This window comes from Enoplosus armatus, chromosome 21, assembly GCF_043641665.1.
Source record: "Enoplosus armatus isolate fEnoArm2 chromosome 21, fEnoArm2.hap1, whole genome shotgun sequence".
NCBI classification, from domain to species: Eukaryota; Metazoa; Chordata; class Actinopteri; order Centrarchiformes; family Enoplosidae; genus Enoplosus; species Enoplosus armatus.
Genome location: NC_092200.1, coordinates 969,441 through 987,886, shown reverse-complemented (window position 1 = coordinate 987,886; position 18,446 = coordinate 969,441). Strand labels below are relative to the sequence as shown.

General features: G+C 44.1%; 1 protein-coding gene and 1 pseudogene across 1 annotated transcript; both read right to left on the bottom strand.

Annotated features, from left to right (window-relative positions):
- Nucleotides 1–457: 457 nt before the first annotated feature.
- LOC139304095 (ribonuclease inhibitor-like) lies at nucleotides 458–7,882 on the bottom strand (annotated as a pseudogene).
- A 3,367-nt stretch (nucleotides 7,883–11,249) lies between these two features.
- Nucleotides 11,250–17,732, bottom strand: LOC139304093 (protein NLRC3-like). The gene is made up of 5 exons (XM_070927935.1): nucleotides 17,676–17,732; nucleotides 16,756–16,905; nucleotides 15,990–16,109; nucleotides 14,018–14,253; nucleotides 11,250–13,033 (listed from the first exon to the last, which is right to left on the bottom strand). Exons 2-5 carry the CDS (start codon nucleotides 16,884–16,886, stop codon nucleotides 11,250–11,252), a joined length of 2,271 nt encoding a protein of 756 aa, XP_070784036.1. The 5' UTR covers nucleotides 16,887–16,905; nucleotides 17,676–17,732.
- Between the last annotated feature and the right edge of the window lie 714 nt (nucleotides 17,733–18,446).

The window sequence follows — 18,446 nt, the reverse complement described above, 5'->3', positions numbered from 1 at the left end:
AAGGTGGAGCTGCAACAGAAAGCAAAACGGAAATATCCATTTAGTGTTAATCTACATTTATGTTGTCATAATCTGTAGAAGCACTTTGGGTTCAGAATATCTGAAAGAATAAAACAAATGACAAAATAAAGTCCAGGATCCAGGTGGAGGAGGTGGTTGAGTGTGGAGCAGAAGGAGTGAGGGAGTCTCAGTGTGTCTGACAGTGGAGCTGATCTCAGAGCAGGATGCTGCTGCTTCAACCTCTGTGGATCATCAGGACACAGCTGATCCCCTCAACACAACCACCTCCCTGATCACTCTGACGGAGGTCACAGCTTCCATCTGATGAGAGAAGAAGACAGACAGCAGAAGTCATAAACCAGTGTTTACAGAGACTCCCTTCATCAGCTGTCAGTCAGTGATGCAGCACATCCAGCATGAAGACCAGCAGGGACCTCAGTCCTGCTCAGACCAGAAGTGGAGCGGCTGTGCAGCGTAGCCAGCTTCCTCTCAGCTCTCATGTTAACGTATTGGAGTGAACACACTGAGCTGACTTTGGCCATCGAGTCTGTTGACTCTGCAGATTCACTGCAGTACACAGAGTCCCTGAACGCATCATTACTGCAGAAACAGAGAGATATTCACTGCTCACTTTAATGATGGATTTACTGCTGTCAGGGTCCAGAGCTGTTAAAAACCAGAGTCTCAGTCACATTTCAACATTTCATCTACTTTTGAAATGTTACATGACAAATATGTAAATATGGAGTCTGCTATAAAAATATTTGGACAAAACAAGAGACAAGTGGACAGATATATATATGATGTTAAAGGTCCTACATGTTCATACAAAGACTGAGCAGCAAAACGTCAGCTGTGATTACTGGACTTCAGCAGAGGTTCTGGTCTGGACAAAGACCTCATGGTTACTAAATGTAACCGTGGTTCTTTGAAATAAGAGCCGGTGATTTGCAGGCTTCAGTCAGACTGATCTCAGAGCTGTGACAAAGATGAACTGATCAGTGTTTAGTGTTGAAATGAGAGAACAAACAGTCTGAGATCAGATTTGATGGTACGACAGTTGGATGAAGGAGGACCACTGTCTCTACACATCTTGTAATGCTGTCAGCTGTCATCCAGCTTTATTTCCTGTAGACATGAACACAACAACAACAGTCGTCTTCATGTCAACTCATGATCACAACAAGCTTCTGGCTCATCTGATTGGCTGGCTGTTCTCTCTCTCTCTGTCTTTCTGTCCAATCCTGAAGCCTGTCACCATTCTCCTCTCACAGCTTCACTGAGGAGGTTGGAGGTTTACAGGAAATACTGATACTAACTGTGTTTAGTACAATACTGCTGAAACCAGCATGGACTGACTCAGACCCTCTACATTAGGTCGGGGGACAAAGAGCAGCTCCGGAAACAAATAAGGAAGGGCAAGGAGAGCCACAGGAGGAAACTGGAGGAACATCTGGGGCAGAATAACACCAGGGATGTCTGGAGAGGACTTAAGAAGACATGGAAAAGGTGAGGGGAGACACCAGGACAGTGGAGACAGGGACTGGGCTAACCAACTGAACGTGTTTTTCAACAGATTCGATTCTGCCCAGTCTCCCTCCCCCACCTATCCTGCCCCCTCTTCACACCTCCCTGAGCTGTCCTCCACTCCACCCCCCTGCTTGTCCCCTTCCTTATTAACACCAGACTGTCACCAGTCCACAACTCCCCCCACCCCACCCCCCTCTCCTTAACAGCAGACCAGGTGAGAAGGGAGCTGAGATCCATCAAGGTGAGAAAGGCCTCGGGGCCGGACGGAATCAGCCCCAGACTGCTCAAGGATGCAGACCAGCTCTGTGGGGTGGTCATGCACATGTTCAACATGAGCCTCAGTCTGGAGAAAGTCCCGGCCCTGTGGAAGACTTTCTGCGTGGTCCCAATACCCAAAATAGTGCACCCCAGGGAACTCAACCACTACAGGCCTGTCACCCTGACCTCTCACCTTATGAAGACAATGGAGAGGATCATCCTCAAACACCTGCGACCCCTGGTGAGCACATCGCCGGACCCCCTCCAGTTTGCTTACCGTCCCGGAATAGGGGTAGATGACACTGCGTTCTCTGACGCTGTCATCTACCTACTACACAGATCCCTTTCCCACCTGGAAAACACTGGAAGCACTGTGAGGATCATGTTCTTTGACTTCACCATCCAGCCAGCACTGCTGAGGGTGAAGTTGGAGGGAGCGGGAGTGGACCGTCACCTGGCTTCATGGACAATCGACTACCTCACCAACAGACCACAGTATGTGAGGCTCCGGGACTGTGTGTCTGATGTGGTGGTCTGCAGCACGGGGGCCCCCCAGGGTACGGTTCTCTCTCCATTCCTCTTCACCCTCTACACCTCGGACTTCAGACACAACACTGTCAGCTGTCACATCCAGAAGTTCTCTGACGACACTGCCATCGTTGGATGGGTGTCTGAGAGGAACCACCTGGAATACAGGGAGGCCATCAGCCACTTTGTCAGCTGGTGTGAGCTCAACCAGCTTCACATCAACGCCAGCAAGACGAAGGAGATGATGATCGACTTCAGGAGGAAGTCATCCAGCATCACACCGGTGAACATCCAGGGTTTTGACATTGAGGTGGTGGAGAACTACAAATTCCTGGGTGTTCTCCTGAACAATAAACTGGACTGGTCTGACCACACTCCCCTGTACAAGAAGGGTCAAAGTCGCCTCCACCTGCTGAGGAGGCTGAGGTCCTTCGGTGTGTGCAGGAAACTGCTCCAGACTTTTTATGACACTGTGGTAGCTTCGGCTATCTTCTATGCTGTGGTCTGGACTGTCCGCTGGACTCCATTGAGGAGGTGGGGGAGAGGAGGATGTTAGCCAAGCTGACATCCATCATGGACAACACCTACCAACCCCTGCACGAGACTGTGGGGGCCCTTAAGAAGGAGCGCTACCGCAGGTCGTTCATCCCTACTGCTATAAGACTGTTTAACTGCACATAAATCTGCACAATTTGCACATACTTTATATTTTCAGTGTATATATTTATTTTTGTTCCCCATATTTTTTATATCTGTATTTATTATATGTATATTGTTTTGTTTTTTAAAATACTTACGGCACCTTTCTGTCTTTGCTGCTGTGACTTGTAAATTTCCCCGCTGTGGGATAAATAAAGTCTATCTTAATCTTAATCTTACTGACCTCAGCGTCTCCAGAGTCTCCAGTCTACAGTGTGGACTCTCCACAAGATCAGACAGCAGCTTCACTCCTGAATCCTGCAGCTTGTTGTTATTCAGCTGCAGCTCTCTCAGATGGGAGGGGTTGGACTTCAGAGCTGAGGCCAGAGAAGCACAGCTGGTCTCTGACAAACTGCAGTCACTCAGTCTGAAAGAATAATACATGATGTTGATAGAAATCCATTTATAATCCAATCAGCCGCTTCTGGTCTTTTGTCATTACAATAGCAACGTAAGTAATATCGAAGTGTAAATTGTCTTATCTCGGAAATTCAATTAGTCTTTTGGCCTTGTGAAACATGTGAATTAGCCTATGTTTATATTGCCTTTTGGTCACCTCATACAAACAGCTGTGTTAGTCAGGGTATACATTCTCTGCAGAGTGTTTGTATTTCCCTCCATTATGAATGAAATGCTCATCATAACCATCTGTATTCTCCGGAAGTTTAAGTGAAGGCTTTTCTTCAATTTGGAACCTGAGAGAAGTTTTCTTCGAAAAAAGATTCTTCCACAGTAAGTATAATATCAGCCTTATGTCTGCAGTTTAGTGTCACCACAACTTTCACATCATATTAATAAAACATGGTGTCTGACCTCAGAGTCTCCAGTCTACAGTGTGGACTCTCCAGAAAACCACACAGCAGCTTCACTCCTGAATCCTGCAGCTTGTTGTAGTTCAGCTCCAGCTCTCTCAGATGGGAGGAGTTGGACTTCAGAGCTGAGGCCAGAGAAGCACAGCTGATCTCTGACAAACTGCAGCGCAACAATCTGAAAGAATAATAAATGATGTAGATAGAAATCCATTTATAATCCAATCAGATGTGTTCAGGTTTTAAATGTGCAGCTCAACATTACTTTGTCCTAATCAATGAGCTTTTCCCTCAAATGAGCGACTTTGTCATTGTGTTATTGTGGATCATCAATAACATCTACAGTTTCTTTCAGAAACAGAAGTCTGTTGTGACTGCAGACTAAATTTAGGACAAGAAACATGAAAATATGAAGAAAGGACATTTACAACTTTATGGATGTAAGTTATGTATGAACATGAATTAGGTTCAACTGTTAAGGAAACATATCAGATCTACTATAGTAACAGAGAGTCAGTGAACTGACCTCAGAGTCTCCAGTCTACAGTGTGGACTCTCCAGTCCATCAGACAGCAGCTTCACTCCTGAATCCTGCAGCTTGTTGTTACTCAGCTCCAGCTCTCTCAGATTGGAGGGGTTGGACTTCAGAGCTGAGGCCAGAGAAGCACAGCTGATCTCTGACAACCTGCAGCAACTCAATCTGAATAAAGAATAGATGATGTAACTTTAGAACATCTTTTGACATACCAGCAACACTACACATTTCACTACAGTTTCAATGTCTGTATCTGTAAAATGCATCACAGACATGAAAATAAAAATATATTTTTTAACATTTACAACTGAGAACATGCCTCTTAAACTTTTGCTGTCTAAACTAAACATAAATTAAATGTATAATGAAATCAAATTAAACATTCTATTACTGATGGTCACACATTTATATTAATGACAATGTGCTGCTACTTCAATAAAGACGTAGTGACTTATACTACCTCTTATACTCTTGACAGCTTCATCAGTGGCTTCATCTATACTATACTAAACTCATGTTGTGCAGCCAAACACAATTTCACTAACAAAGACCACGCCAATAAAGACATCGGTTTAGAATAGTTTTTTGCATATTATGGATGGAGGAGAGCCAAGATGATGTTGGAGAAATGGGCTGAGAGTCCAGAGGGAGGGATGAGGGATAAAGGGTTGGAAGGATGGGAGTGAGGGATGAGGGTTGAGGGATGAAAGGATGGGGGAGGAAAGGTGAGGGCTGGAGGGATGAGAGTATCGGGATGACATCTGTGACAGCTAGATGTCTTCTGGCTTGGTGACGTGATCATCATAAAAGAAGGAGATGTCATTCCAGGAATAGAGGAACTAATGCCACACTTTTAGCTCCATCTTGCATGCTTTGTCCAGCGTAACATAGTCAAGTAGTAAGGCTATGGAAAGGAGGTGTGACAAGAAGGATCGACCTTGAGGGATGATACGAATGGCGTAGTTGAGGGGACCTAGCAGCAAGAGAAGTTGGTGTTTGGTCTGTGAGCCAGAAGGAAATTTGAAAGGAGTAAAGAAATCCGGTGGATTTTCTCGGTTGGCAGGGATGCTTGGAGTGAGATGGACTTGAGGGTGAAGTTAAGAAATTCCAGGGATGTGCTCCAAGTTCATGAAATGCGGAAGTCATAGTGTTGAGACCATATGATGAGGGAGAAGATAAGGGCATGACAGTGAGAGAGTCATCAAGGAGATGGATAACATATGGGAGTTTGTAGTTGTTTGTCAAGATCCAGCAGAGTGCTTCAGATAAAGAATCGAATATTTTTGGGCTGCTCTTCTACCCAATGGTCAGATGCTCTGTAAAGTAGTATGCACCCTTCCAGAGGACACCGAAAAGATGGCAGTAGTTGGTTCGATGGAAAGGACATTGAATGTGCTGGTGATGTCTGCCTTGACAACCAGGCTCCTTGGCCTGCCCGGCAGATGAGGGAGATGGCGTGATCAATAGTTGTATACTGCTTGGAGGAGTCTGGGCTGGGAATTGCAATTGATGAGTGTGTTATGATGAGTGTCTTTTTCCCTGAATATTTCCTAGTAGCTATGCCAATCAGACTGATTCTGAATGTGAGGAAAGGTGGACTGGAAAATGGGCTGATCATGAATGTTTCTTTAACTTCCTTATCAAGGAGTTTATTGACTGTGTCAGGCTCAGAGATGGCTGACTGCAAATTGTGGCATGTGTAGGAGGAATCTGGCATAACCTGCAAACTTGGGTGGAAGCCGTGTGTAAAAACTTGTATGAGAAAGTTTACGAACTGGTGGCCTGGGTTATTCTTTACGGCAGTAGCTAGGGTATTGATTTGAATTGGGGTATTGAGATACTTAGATTGAGATACTATTGAGATACACACAAGCTGGATTATGAGGACAAGTTGGTCTGGCATGGGCTCTGCAACAGAAGGAGTAGGTGTGGAAGAATCAACAGCTTGAAGCATTGCATCCTAGGTTGTTGAAGTTACTACAGACCATCCTCCCACATCTTTGGGAAGCAGCTCAGGATCCAGTGTTCCCCTGTAAGCTCCTTGGTTGAACTGCTGCAAGCTTCCGGCAGCTTGAGATGTAAAAAGAATAGGGTAAGTGTGGAATCCGTTGCCACTGATCCACAGTTGGAAAAGTTTAGAGTGGTGGAGTTTAGAGTGGTGGAAAGGGATATTTTGCTGACCGAGTGCATACTTCAGGCGAGCGGCTGTCCATTCCGTTTGAAGCTGGGGGGCGGTCAGAGTGTTGGCGGGGTGGATTTGGGTCTCGGTGACTTCGCCTGTTGTTCGGGCACCTGCATCTCAAGCGGGTCAGAGAGGGGCGCCTCGAACGCTGAAGGCGGGATGGAGTTGTCTGAGAATGAAAGCCGAGAGGGCCAGGGAATATGGATTGCTGTGTGCGACCGAAGTAGCTGACAAGGTTGGATGTTAAGAAATGGAGGACTCCAAGACTTCAGTTTGCTGATCTTCTTTGTGCAGATTGCTTTCTGAAGGGTTAAGAAGGAGCCCCTGGTCCATGGTTTAGCGTTTTACTGGACATTATCGTCATGTGAAAGGGAGGAGGATAATGGTTAAGGTGTGCTTAAATACTTTTGTGGAAATGGCATGTGTTTGAGGCATGGTCTTTGTTCCCACACCTAGTTATAAAACCCACTCCAAAGTTTTCAAAGATGCCAAACATATCAGGATGAATTTTGTAGCTACAATATTTCCATTTAATGGAATGATGCAGTCATAAAAAATGATGCCATCTTGTGTTTGATTTTTCAGTCTGCATGAACACTGTATAGCTTCATAAAAGTGTTGAACAAACTGAGACTGCATATTATACTTGTTACTGTCTGAGAGTGAAATTGTGAAATTTAATGTAGAAATCAAGTGTTTCAGTGGTTCTGAGTGAATTGAGTGTTGGGTTTTTCTTGTTATATTAAGGTTTTAAATGTGCAACTCAACATTGCTCTGCCACAGTCAATGGACTAAACCACTGAACAAGAAAATAGACTTCAGCATGAAGATACTCAGTGTGGATCAGTATAATATCAGCCTTATGTCTACAGTTTCGTGTCACCACAACTTTCACATCATATTAATCTCAGCACAGAAGTAAAACATGGTGTCTGACCTCAGAGTCTCCAGTCTACAGTGTGGACTCGGCAACACATTTACAACTTCATGGATGTAAGTTATTACAGTTATTATTACGTTAGGTACTTGAATTAGGTTCAATTGTTACTTAAACATATCAGATCTACAATAGTAACAGGAAGTAAGTGAACTGACCTCAGAGTTGCCAATCTACAGTGTGGACTCTCCAATCCAGCAGACAGCAGCTTCACTCCTGAATCCTGTAGCGTGTTGTTACTCAGCTGTAGCTCTCTCAGATGGGAGGGGTTGGACTTCAGAGCTGAGGCGAGAGCAGCACAGCTGGTCTCTGACAAACTGCAGCAACTCAATCTGAGTAATGAATAAATTAGATAATTCATTCAGGTTTTAAATGTGTAGCTCATTACTAAGTCCTAATCAATGAGACGTTGCAACGATATTCTGTATGCAGATGTGACCATTTACCAAAAATGATAAACATTAATTTACTTTAACAACTAACAGAGGACACTTTCTACAGTTTCCTTCAGAAACAGAAGTCTTATTTGACTGCAGACTAAATTTAGTACAAGAAAAATTAGAATATGAACAAAAGGACTTCACAACTGGATGTAAGTTATGTGTGAACATAAATTAGGTTCAATTGTTAATCAAACATATTAGATCTACTATAGTAACAGAGAGTCAGTGAACTGACCCCAGAATCTCCAGTCTACAGTGAGGACTCTCCAGTCCATCAGACAGCAGCTCCACTCCTGAATCCTGCAGGTTGTTGTTACTCAGGTCCAGCTCTCTCAGATGGTAGGGGTTGGACTTCAGAGCTGAGGCCAGAGAAGCACAGCTAGTCTCTGACAAACTGCAGGAACTCAATCTGAATAAAGAATAAATTATGTAACTTTAGAAGACAATGTTCCTGCTTGAAATTATTCAATATTCAATAATCTGTTCAGAGCTGAAGAAGGTTTTGAATGTAGAAGTTTAGAAAATGGAAACTCCAAACACCTGAACCCAACAGGAATTTTGGGGAAATGTAAACAAAATACATCTACACTATTTCGGAGTCATAAAATCAAAGCATCTTCAGTTTAAACTACTCAGTCAGTATAAGCATCATATAGGTTCATAAAGATGTTGGAAAAAGAAAATACTGAATATATTTGTTACTGTCTGACGGATGAAAATCAGGTGTTTCAGAGGTCCAGAGTGAATTATCCAGTGTAGATGTTTCTTGTTATATTAAGGTTTTAAATGTGCAGCTCAACATTGCTCTGCCACAGTCAATGGACTAAACCACTGAAGAAGAAAATAGACTTCAGCATGAAAATACTCAGTGTGGATCAGTATAATATCAGCCTTATGACTGCAGTTTAGTGTCACCACAACTTCACATTTACAACTTTATGGATGTAAGTTAAGTATGTACATGAATTAGGTTAAACTGTTAATTAAACATATCAGATCTACAATAGTAACAGAAAGTCAGTGAACTGACCTCAGAGTCTCCAGTCTACAGTGTGGATTCTCCAGTCCAGCAGACAGCAGCTTCATTCCTGAATCCTGCAGCTTGTTGTCATTCAGCTGCAGCTCTCTCAGATGGGAGGGGTTGGACTTCAGAGCTGAGACCAGAGAAGCACAGCTGGTCTCTGACAAAGTGCAGCGCCACAATCTGAATAAAAAATAGATTATGTCAAAAAAAATCCATTCATAATCCAATCAGAAGTAATTGGGTTTTAAATGTGTAGCTTAGCATTATTATGTCCTAATCAATTAGCTTTTCCCTAAAATTAGTCGAATGACTTCAACACAGATATTGAAGCCACTGTACTAATTATGAAAATTGAAAGTTTCTGTAAAGGATACAAAAAACTTAATATGTTACAGTCAGTGACCTGACCTCAGAGTCTCCAGTCTACAGTTTAGACTCTCCAGTCCAGCAGACAGCAGCTTCACTCCTGAATCCTGCAACTTGTTGTTACTCAGGTCCAGCACTCTCAGATGGGAGGGGTTGGACTTCAGAGCTGATGACAGAACTTCACAGTGAGTCTCTGAGATTCCACAGTGTGAAAGTCTGTCAAGACAGATATATTACAAAATGTTATTATGAAAGAGGACAGTTTATATTTACTTCTCATGCATTTGATGTCATCAACATTCTTTCCTGAGCATCTGAAAAATGTATTCTGGAATGTTAAATTCCACAGGCACATATGCCAACAAGCACGCCTTTGCAGGATAACACATAGGCTGTGGACATGGGCATGCACACGAGGTGAGGCTGATCCTTGTGTCCCCAAACTGGCCTCACATGACGTGGGTCTCAGGGGTGACACCTCTCTTGGTCAGGAGACCAAGGGAACTTCCGGTTCACCAGCACCTTCTGAGTCAGGCACATCTCTTTCCACAGGTGCTCAAACTTTGGGCCTGGGCCCTGAGAGGGTCAGTCTGTTCGGCATGGGGCTTGCGCAGTCAGGGGTTCAGACCATGCAGGGTGCTCAAGCACCATCAACGAGAGAGACATATTCATATTGCTAGGCACTTTTTGTGTCATGGAGCACGGTGAACCGAGTTGACGTATTGACATGCACAGCTCCAGACGTGCTCCAGCATCTGCAGGGGCTACTTCAGGCAGGTAAATCACCTTCAACCCTTAGGGGTATGGTAGCAGCAATCACGGTAGCTCGTGTTGGGGGTAATAGGATGGCCGAGGGTGACTGAGGCCTCATCTCACAGTTCCTGAAAGGAACGCAGAGGCTTACATCGTGCAGCAGGAGGTTGGCCATCCCAACATGGGACCTAGGTCTTGTGCTGGTTGCCTTAGGACAGGAGCCCTTTGAGCAACCTGGAGTAGGTGAACATTAAGTGGATGTTGCTAAAGGTTGCATTCCTCATAGCAGTGACATCAGCTAAAAGAGTGGGAGAGATTCCTGCCAGATGACGCAGGAGTAATATTGTGTCCGAATCCGGCATTCCTGCTGATGGTTCTCTCAGACTTTCATCTGAATCAATCAGTGGAATTGCGATCCCTCTGCCCACCCAGGAGGAGGGTGAGGAGGATCAAGCAGGATTATGTCTAGGCCCATTCAACAAACAGAGGCATTCAGGAAAAAAGACCAGTTGTTTGTTTGCTTTTGATTCAGCAGGTGAACAAAGGAACTGGTGCTCCGGCACCACTGGGAGTGAGGGCGCATTCCATGCAGCAACCTCCTGGACCTTGTGGTGGGGCGCCAACTTCTGCGAGATTTGTGTGGCTGCTACATGGTCATATCCATCTACTTTTGCCAGATTTCTTTGCTTGAATTTGGCTGCTGGCACCTCCTTTGGGGAACGGGTCCTGGGTGCCACTACGCAATAGACAATCTATTCACTGTATTATATAAGATACCTTGCAGAACCTACACATGTAAACAGCTTTACTGAATTCATTGCTATTATGATTAAATGCTGTTGTGATAAAACCTCAACCACAGCCTCTAAAGTCCATAATTTGTTTTACCAGCTCTGCATGTCGTCCCGTCACCCAAAGGAAGATAAATAGAAGATAAAACTGTAAAATGTAACAATTTTTAGAAGTAAATAGAATAATTGTGTTCATTAACTTGACAGCTATAAACACAACCAACAGCACTCACAACATTTGAAACAGCTCAAGAAAATCTGACAAAATACAACTGACAAATAATGTTTGCATTGTGGACCACTATTTTATGAGTAATACAAATTTTATAGTGTGTATATTTGAAGAACTAAACTACTAATCTACAGTAATTCATAATGTTAATCACATCTGGACTTACAGAGCCTTTCTGCAGTTCCTCACAGCTGGAATCAGTCTCCGTCGTCCCTCCTCTGATGTGTTGTACTTCTTCAAGTCAAATTCATCCAGAACCTCCTCTGACATCTGCAGCATGTAGGCCAGAGCTGAGCAGTGGATCTCAGAGAGTTTCTTCTCTGATCTGTTCTCTGACTTCAGGAACTCTTGGATCTCCTGATGGACTGAGTGGTCCTTCATCTCCGTCAGACAGTGGAAGACGTTGATGCTTCTATCAGGAGAAATATCATTACTGTTCATCTCCTTCAGGTTGTTGATGGCTCTCTGGATGATTTCTGGACTGTTGTCTGTCCGACCCAGCAGGCCTCCTAAGAGTCTCTGGTTGGACTCCAGAGAGAGGCCATGAAGGAAGCGGACAAACAGATCCAGGTGGCCATTTTTACTTTCAAGGGATTTCTCCATAGCTCTCTTCAGGAGGACATCCAGAGATGTCTTCCCCAAGAAAGCCTCCAGTACCTCTGTGTTCCTGTTGGTGTAACAGTGGAACACGTAGACGGCAGCCACAAACTCCTGAATGCTCAGATGAACAAAGCAGTACACTGTTTTCTGGAAGATCACACACTCTCTTTTGAAGATCTCTGTACAAACTCCTGTGTACACCAAGGCCTCTGTGACATCAAGACCACACTGCTCCAGGTCTTCTTGGTAGAACATGATGTTTCCTTTCTCCAGATGTTCAAACGCCAGCCTCCCCAGCTTCAGAAGAACCTCCCTGTCAGCCTCCGTCAGCTCCTGTGGACTCGTCTCATGTCCCTCATCATACTTCTGCTTCTTCCTCTTTGTCTGAACCAGCAGGAAGTATGAGTACAGGTCAGTCAGGGTCCTGGGCAGCTCTCCTCTCTGGTCTGTAGTCAACATGTGGTCCAGAACTGTAGCAGTGATCCAGCAGAAGACTGGGATCTGACACATGATGTGGAGGCTCCTGGATGTCTTGACGTGTGAGATGATTCTGCTGGACTGCTCTTCATCACTGGATCTCCTCCCGAAGTACTCCTCCTTCTGGGCGTCAGTGAAGCCTCGTACTTCTGTTACCCTGTCGACACATGTAGGAGGGATCTGATTGGCTGCTGCAGGTCTGGAAGTTATCCAGACGAGAGCCGAGGGAAGCAGATTCCCCTCGATGAGGTTTGTCAGCAGCACGTTGACTGATGACTTCTGTGTGACATCAGACACAACCTCGTTGTTGTGGAAATCCAATGACAGTCTGCTTTCATCCAGGCCGTCAAACACGAACAAGAGTTGACAGACAGCGAGCTTCTCTGCTGTGACCTTCTGTAATGTTGGATGGAAAACATGGAGCAGCGTGAGAAGACTGTACCGCTGGTCTTTGATCAAGTTCAGCTCCCTGAACGAAAGCAGAACCACCAGACCGACGTCTTGGTTTTCCGAGCCCTCTGCCCAGTCCAGAGTGAACTTCTGCACTAAGAAGGTTTTTCCAACGCCAGCGACGCCGTTGGTCAGAACCACTCTGATGTGTCTCTGTTGGCCAGGTAAGGCTTTAAAGATGTCGTGGCACTTGATCGGAGCGTCGTGGAGGGTCTCCGTCTTGGAAGCCGTCTCAAGCTGCCTCACCTCATGTTGGGTATTAACCTCTTCACTCTGTCCCTCTGTGATGTAGAGCTCAGTGTAGATCCTGTTGAGGAGGGTTCCACTTCCTGTTTCATCACTTCCTTCAGTCACACGTTCACATCTCCTCCTCAGACTGATCTTAAGTTCATCTAAAACCTTCTGCAGACCAGCGTCCACTAAAAAAAGAGAAGAAAATGACAAAACAAAGAACATTTAACAGTCTGCTGATTATTTCTATTACCAATAAAAAGGATCAAGATAAGAATATATAGAGAAGGAAAGGTTATAAAGTCCAGTTTTGGGGAACATCAGATGATCTCCTGTGTCGGTGAACGTGTTTGATTGACAGCAGAGGTCGTCTGCAGCTCTTCATCTAAACAGCTCTCTGTGGCTGTTCCTTCCTCCCTGATATTTAAAACTGATCCACCGATCAAATAATGCAGAATAAGTTCATGTTTTGTTGTGTAGACCTGTTTTTATTGAACAGCACCGCTAACAAAGCGCTGCAAATCTCTGTGACGATTGCTACATAAGAAAAACACCTATATTTTTATGGTGGGGTGTTAAAACCAGAGCTTTCTCTCGAGTCACCAGCAGACTGGTGTTGATCCAACCAGTTCAGCTACAGACGTGGCTTTGGTTTGAGGGGGGAGACCATCTCAGGTTGGCCCCTGTAAATGACCGCTCGCTCAGTCAGTCGTTCATGGCGGCCCGGCTGGTCTTCAACCTCCCCAAGTTCTCCGCTACACCGCTCCTCCTCACCCTGCACTGGCCACCGGTGGCTGCTCCAATCCGGTTCAAGTCTCTGGTACTTGTCTACTGTGCTGTGAATGGCTCCAGTACGCTTTGCGACTGCCAATCGGCTCGCTACTCCCTCACTACCAGGGGGGGCCCGGCTACCGCTCGACAAAATCACGACTGTTTGCTGTCCTGGATCCACAACGGTGGACCGAGCTCCCCGTTGACATCAGGACAGCAGAAACTGAAAACTTGAAAACTAAATGTTGCACTTGAAGCAGTTCAGCTTATCTGATGAAAGTGATGTACTTGTATGATTCTTGTAACTTTGGGGTTGTATCCACATGACTGAATGCACTTATTTTAAGTCTCTAAATAAACGTAATGTCACATTTCTAAGATGTACAGATGTACAGTCTTACTGTGTACAGTGCTGGTCTGACTGGCTGTCTGCAGTCCAGATCTTGTTCTGGATCTTTCTCCACACTGGGGACAGGAGGAGTCTCCTGATGAAGCAGACTGGTCCCAGTATGAGGTGATGCAGCGTCTGCAGAACCAGTGTCCACAGCTGGTAGAGACTGGATCCTTCAGGACGTCCTGACACAAAGCACAGCAGGACGGCTGCTCCTCCACAGGAACATGCCTCCTCTTCCTCTCTCTGTGAAGACATTTCTTCATCACTACAATGATTTGCTGACTGTTGATGAAAGATATGGAGCTTTGGCTCAGATGGTCACAGAGAACAGTCAAAGTGTCCTTACTTGTCTGTTTGAATTCAGTCTGTAATCAAGATGATTGTTCCTTTTATTTCAACTCATCAGCTGCTTTTCCTCTCTGACTGTCTTATTAAACATTTAGTGATCTGCCTGTAGTTTGTTATTAATACAACCTCAACACTTCCTGCAGCTCCTTCACAGTAAAAGCCTTCCATTAAAGAGAGCTGATTATGTCCTTCACTGTCACTTTGGGCAGCTTAGCTTAAGATAGGCAAGGCAAGGCAAATGTATTTATATAGCACATTTCATACCCAAAGGCACAGAGTATATGGGAAAAGAGACAATAAAAAGTAGAGGCACACGGAATAAAAACAATAGAGCAAACAGGCAAGAGCAAACAAGAGTAAAAAAGAAATGATAACATTTAAACATGTTAAAAAACAATAGCACAAACTAACACAAAATTTGATTTAAAAGAAAATTAAGCAATGGGAAGAAACACACCCTAAGGCTAAGATTCAAAGGCAGTGGAAAACAGAAAGATTTTTATTTAAAAGTGGTGAAGGTTGGAGCATATCTAAGCTCATCTGGAAGTCTGTTCCAGGCAGATGTGGCATAAACACTAAACGCTGATTCGCCATGTTTAGTTTTAACCCAATGAACTGTAAGTAGACGTGAGTTCGTGGCGGCTCATAGGGTATCAACATATCAGTGACGTATTTGGGATCTAGGGCACTGAGTGCCTTGAAGACAAGCAGAAGTATCTGGCGGACTGGAAGCCAGTGCAATGATGTGAGGACTGGAGTGATGTGATCATACTTCCTTGTTTTAGTCAGGACTCTGGGAGCAGCATTTTGAATAGTTAGGTTTAAACTGAGGTTAGAAATGGTCTAAATAATTGTGGTAGACCAGAAGTCTAAGACACGTAACAGTGGGGTCACAGGTTCAAGTCCTGATGGTTGCCTTTTTTTATTTCATTCCCTCTATCTTTCCTGTCACTCTCTGTGAACTCTGAGAAGTGGTCCAAATCTACATTTGACCATTTTCTGCTGCTCATCTGCAGATAACTTTTATAGAAGTGCTGCCAGTGGGTGTTTGTTCTTGACCTTTAGGAACAATCCACTTACTGATGACTCAAAGCTTTCAGTTATGAGCTCTGAATCATTAGTAAGTGGACCTTTGAGCTTCAGTGTTCTTCACCATATTTTATAGAAGTAGTTAAAGAGCAAAGTCAAAGCGTCGACACACAGAATCAAGGTGAGCAAAGCTTTTCTACCAAAGACTTTTCACCACATGTTCTATATAATTATGATATGACCTGATTGAAGATGCATCTGGTGGGTCAGAACAGCTGATCTGAGGAAGAGCCAAACCAACAACATGTTCTGAGGACATGAGAACATGAAGGAATTACACGTTTGAAGCAGATTCTTTCAGACTTTGAATAGTTCTAAATCTTTACAGACTTCAGCCGGACTGAAAACAGCTGAATATTTTCTTGAAGAGTCAATTCTGAAATGGAGGCTCTCAGAAATAAAATAAGATCCATCTTAGTTTGAAACAGTATCTGCACTAATAGCTCTGCATCATGAATATAAATCTTTCAGCAGAACATTTTGTCTTCATCCTCGATGCATCATCTTCATCAGGTCAGTTTACAGTAGAAACAGTCTCTTACTGTGTGTCTGATGGTCCAGGTTCATGACTGAAGTCTGGAGGTAGATCTTTGGACCAGTCAGTCTTCATAGACAGACAGCTGGATCCTGCAGACTCTGCTCTCTGTCTGTTGTACTGAACTCTGCAAACACCAACATGTTGTTATTCAGATCACATGAATCCTTCATGAATTCTAATCAGGAGGTTTAAAAGTTTGTTTTAGTCCTCTTCCATTAGATGACAGTTTTTCTAGGTGACTGACAGCTGTCAGAGACATTAAGAGGAAGACGGGACGAATGATTTCTCTTTGTCCATGTCACACATTTTAGTTAGCAATTACATGAAGAAAATATATATTAAATACAGTTTAAAAAGTCATTTTCCATGACATTTTAAAGGAATGTACTACTGAAAAAAATGCAGACATTGTTTATGACATTGTTTATACATGGCATGGACACAGAAAGCAGGTATTATGAAACCATCAATTGTTAAAAAAGTTTAAACTTAGCGTTAAAACTACTGGGATATAGGCTATATGTGTAGTACACAAGTATTTGTGGTGTTTTGTTTTTTATCCATTTATTATCATATGTATTAATATGGGTAGAGTAACAACCCCGTTGAGCAGTAACAACCCCGTTGAGCAGCAACAACGACAGCATATTTAGGAAGTGGATCAGATGACTGGGAATGTTTTGTTTTTCTTTAGTATTTAGTCATGGCGGCCCACCATGGCAAAGTATTACCAGCAGAAACATTGCATGAGTTAGTATCAGTTCTCTTACTTTGTGTCTGAGGGTCCAGGTTCATGACTGAAGTTTAGAGGATGACTTTTGGACCGGTCACTCTTCATAGACAGACAGCTGGATCCTGCAGACTCTGCTCTGTCCTCCTCTTCCTCCACACAAACACTCATCTTCTGGACTTCAGTCAGTCTGAGAGGTAAAACAGTGACACTGACTGTGATCTCCGAACACAAGAATGAAGAAACACGTCTGTTCAAGAGTCACAAACAAGACTGAGAGGACAGGAAGTCACACACACACGCAGTGTACAGTTGTGTTTCCATCACTTCAGAGGACATTACATTGACTTACATTCATTTCCTGGAGACCAACCCTAGCCTTAACCTTAAACTTAAACCAAGTCTTCGTCCTAAATTTGAATGATTTAACTTATGGCAACTTGTAATTTGTCCCCAAAAGGAAGGCGAGTCCCCACAATGTGACTGTGTAAACAGACTTATGTCCCCACTACGTGAGTAACACAAGCCTCCACACACACACGCCTCCACACACACACGCCTCCACACACACACACACAGTGTCCAGTCTAACAGAAGCATCCAGCTCTCCTCCTGTCACCTTTCTTTAAATATCTGCTTGTTTTCTTGGTTCCTGCAGGTTTAATGTGTTTTATTCAGCCAATCAGCACTTTGTGTCCACAGAGGAGTCCAAGTGTTCATGCGGGGCAGCGCGGTCACTCAGCGGTTTCCACAGTCGCACGTGCGTTAGAGCTCGGTGGGGGTTTCAATTTCCGAACCGTTAACATGTCGAAGCGGGTGTCCTCGTAGAGAACCGTTATGTTTGAAAAGTAAACGAAGTCCATTTCCCAGTCTAACATGTCTTTCCTCTCCAGTCCTCAGGGAGACGACGGACTCAGAGACTTTGACAGTCAGATAATAAAGTGTTGGATGAACACTCACCCTGCCTCAGCCTTCAGCTTCCCTCCTTCTGCTCTGTCCTCTCAAAATGGAGTCTGGACTCACTGAACACCAGATACCGGCTCCGAGAACACTTTCACTTTCAGGTTCCCTCTCGGTTCTCATGAGACTGCATCACATGATCACATGGTCTGTGCTGCTTCCTGTCCATTTACAGGAAATTAGGTGAGTTTATCTGTGTGTGTGATCAGATCATCTTTTTAATATGACATCCAGAGAGATATAATATGATATATGTTTAAATTATGTAAATACATCTATTTGGTTTAAAACTAAGTCCAAATTGAATTAGTGAAATACTTGGTGTGGATCAGCCCCTTGGATTAACCGTTATAAACATGCTCAGGTGCAACCAATCACTGTCCAGATCTGACACCAGGCTAATTGGCCCCCACCTGACATCAATTGTTGTAGTTATGATTACTTCAGAATAAACCCGCCTGTTCCTCGGTCAAAACAATTGGAGTCTGGACTCACTGAACACATTCAGTTTTATTGCCCTCTTCCTGGTTTCATGTCCAGTACCTGAACCACCTGGTCAGGACTGTTCCTCCCCTCATCACTTACTATAAATCACATGTGTCTGCTTGAACATCTCAAACTAATGAATGAATGTAACCCAGCTAACTAGTTTAGGTTTCCCTGCCTTGAACAATGGATCTGGTCATAGGTCAGCTGAAGAAGTATTTGGCAACGTTCAACTCTTCAATGTGAGCTCTGTCCTGGGACAGCTTCTCCACAGACGTGCTGCTG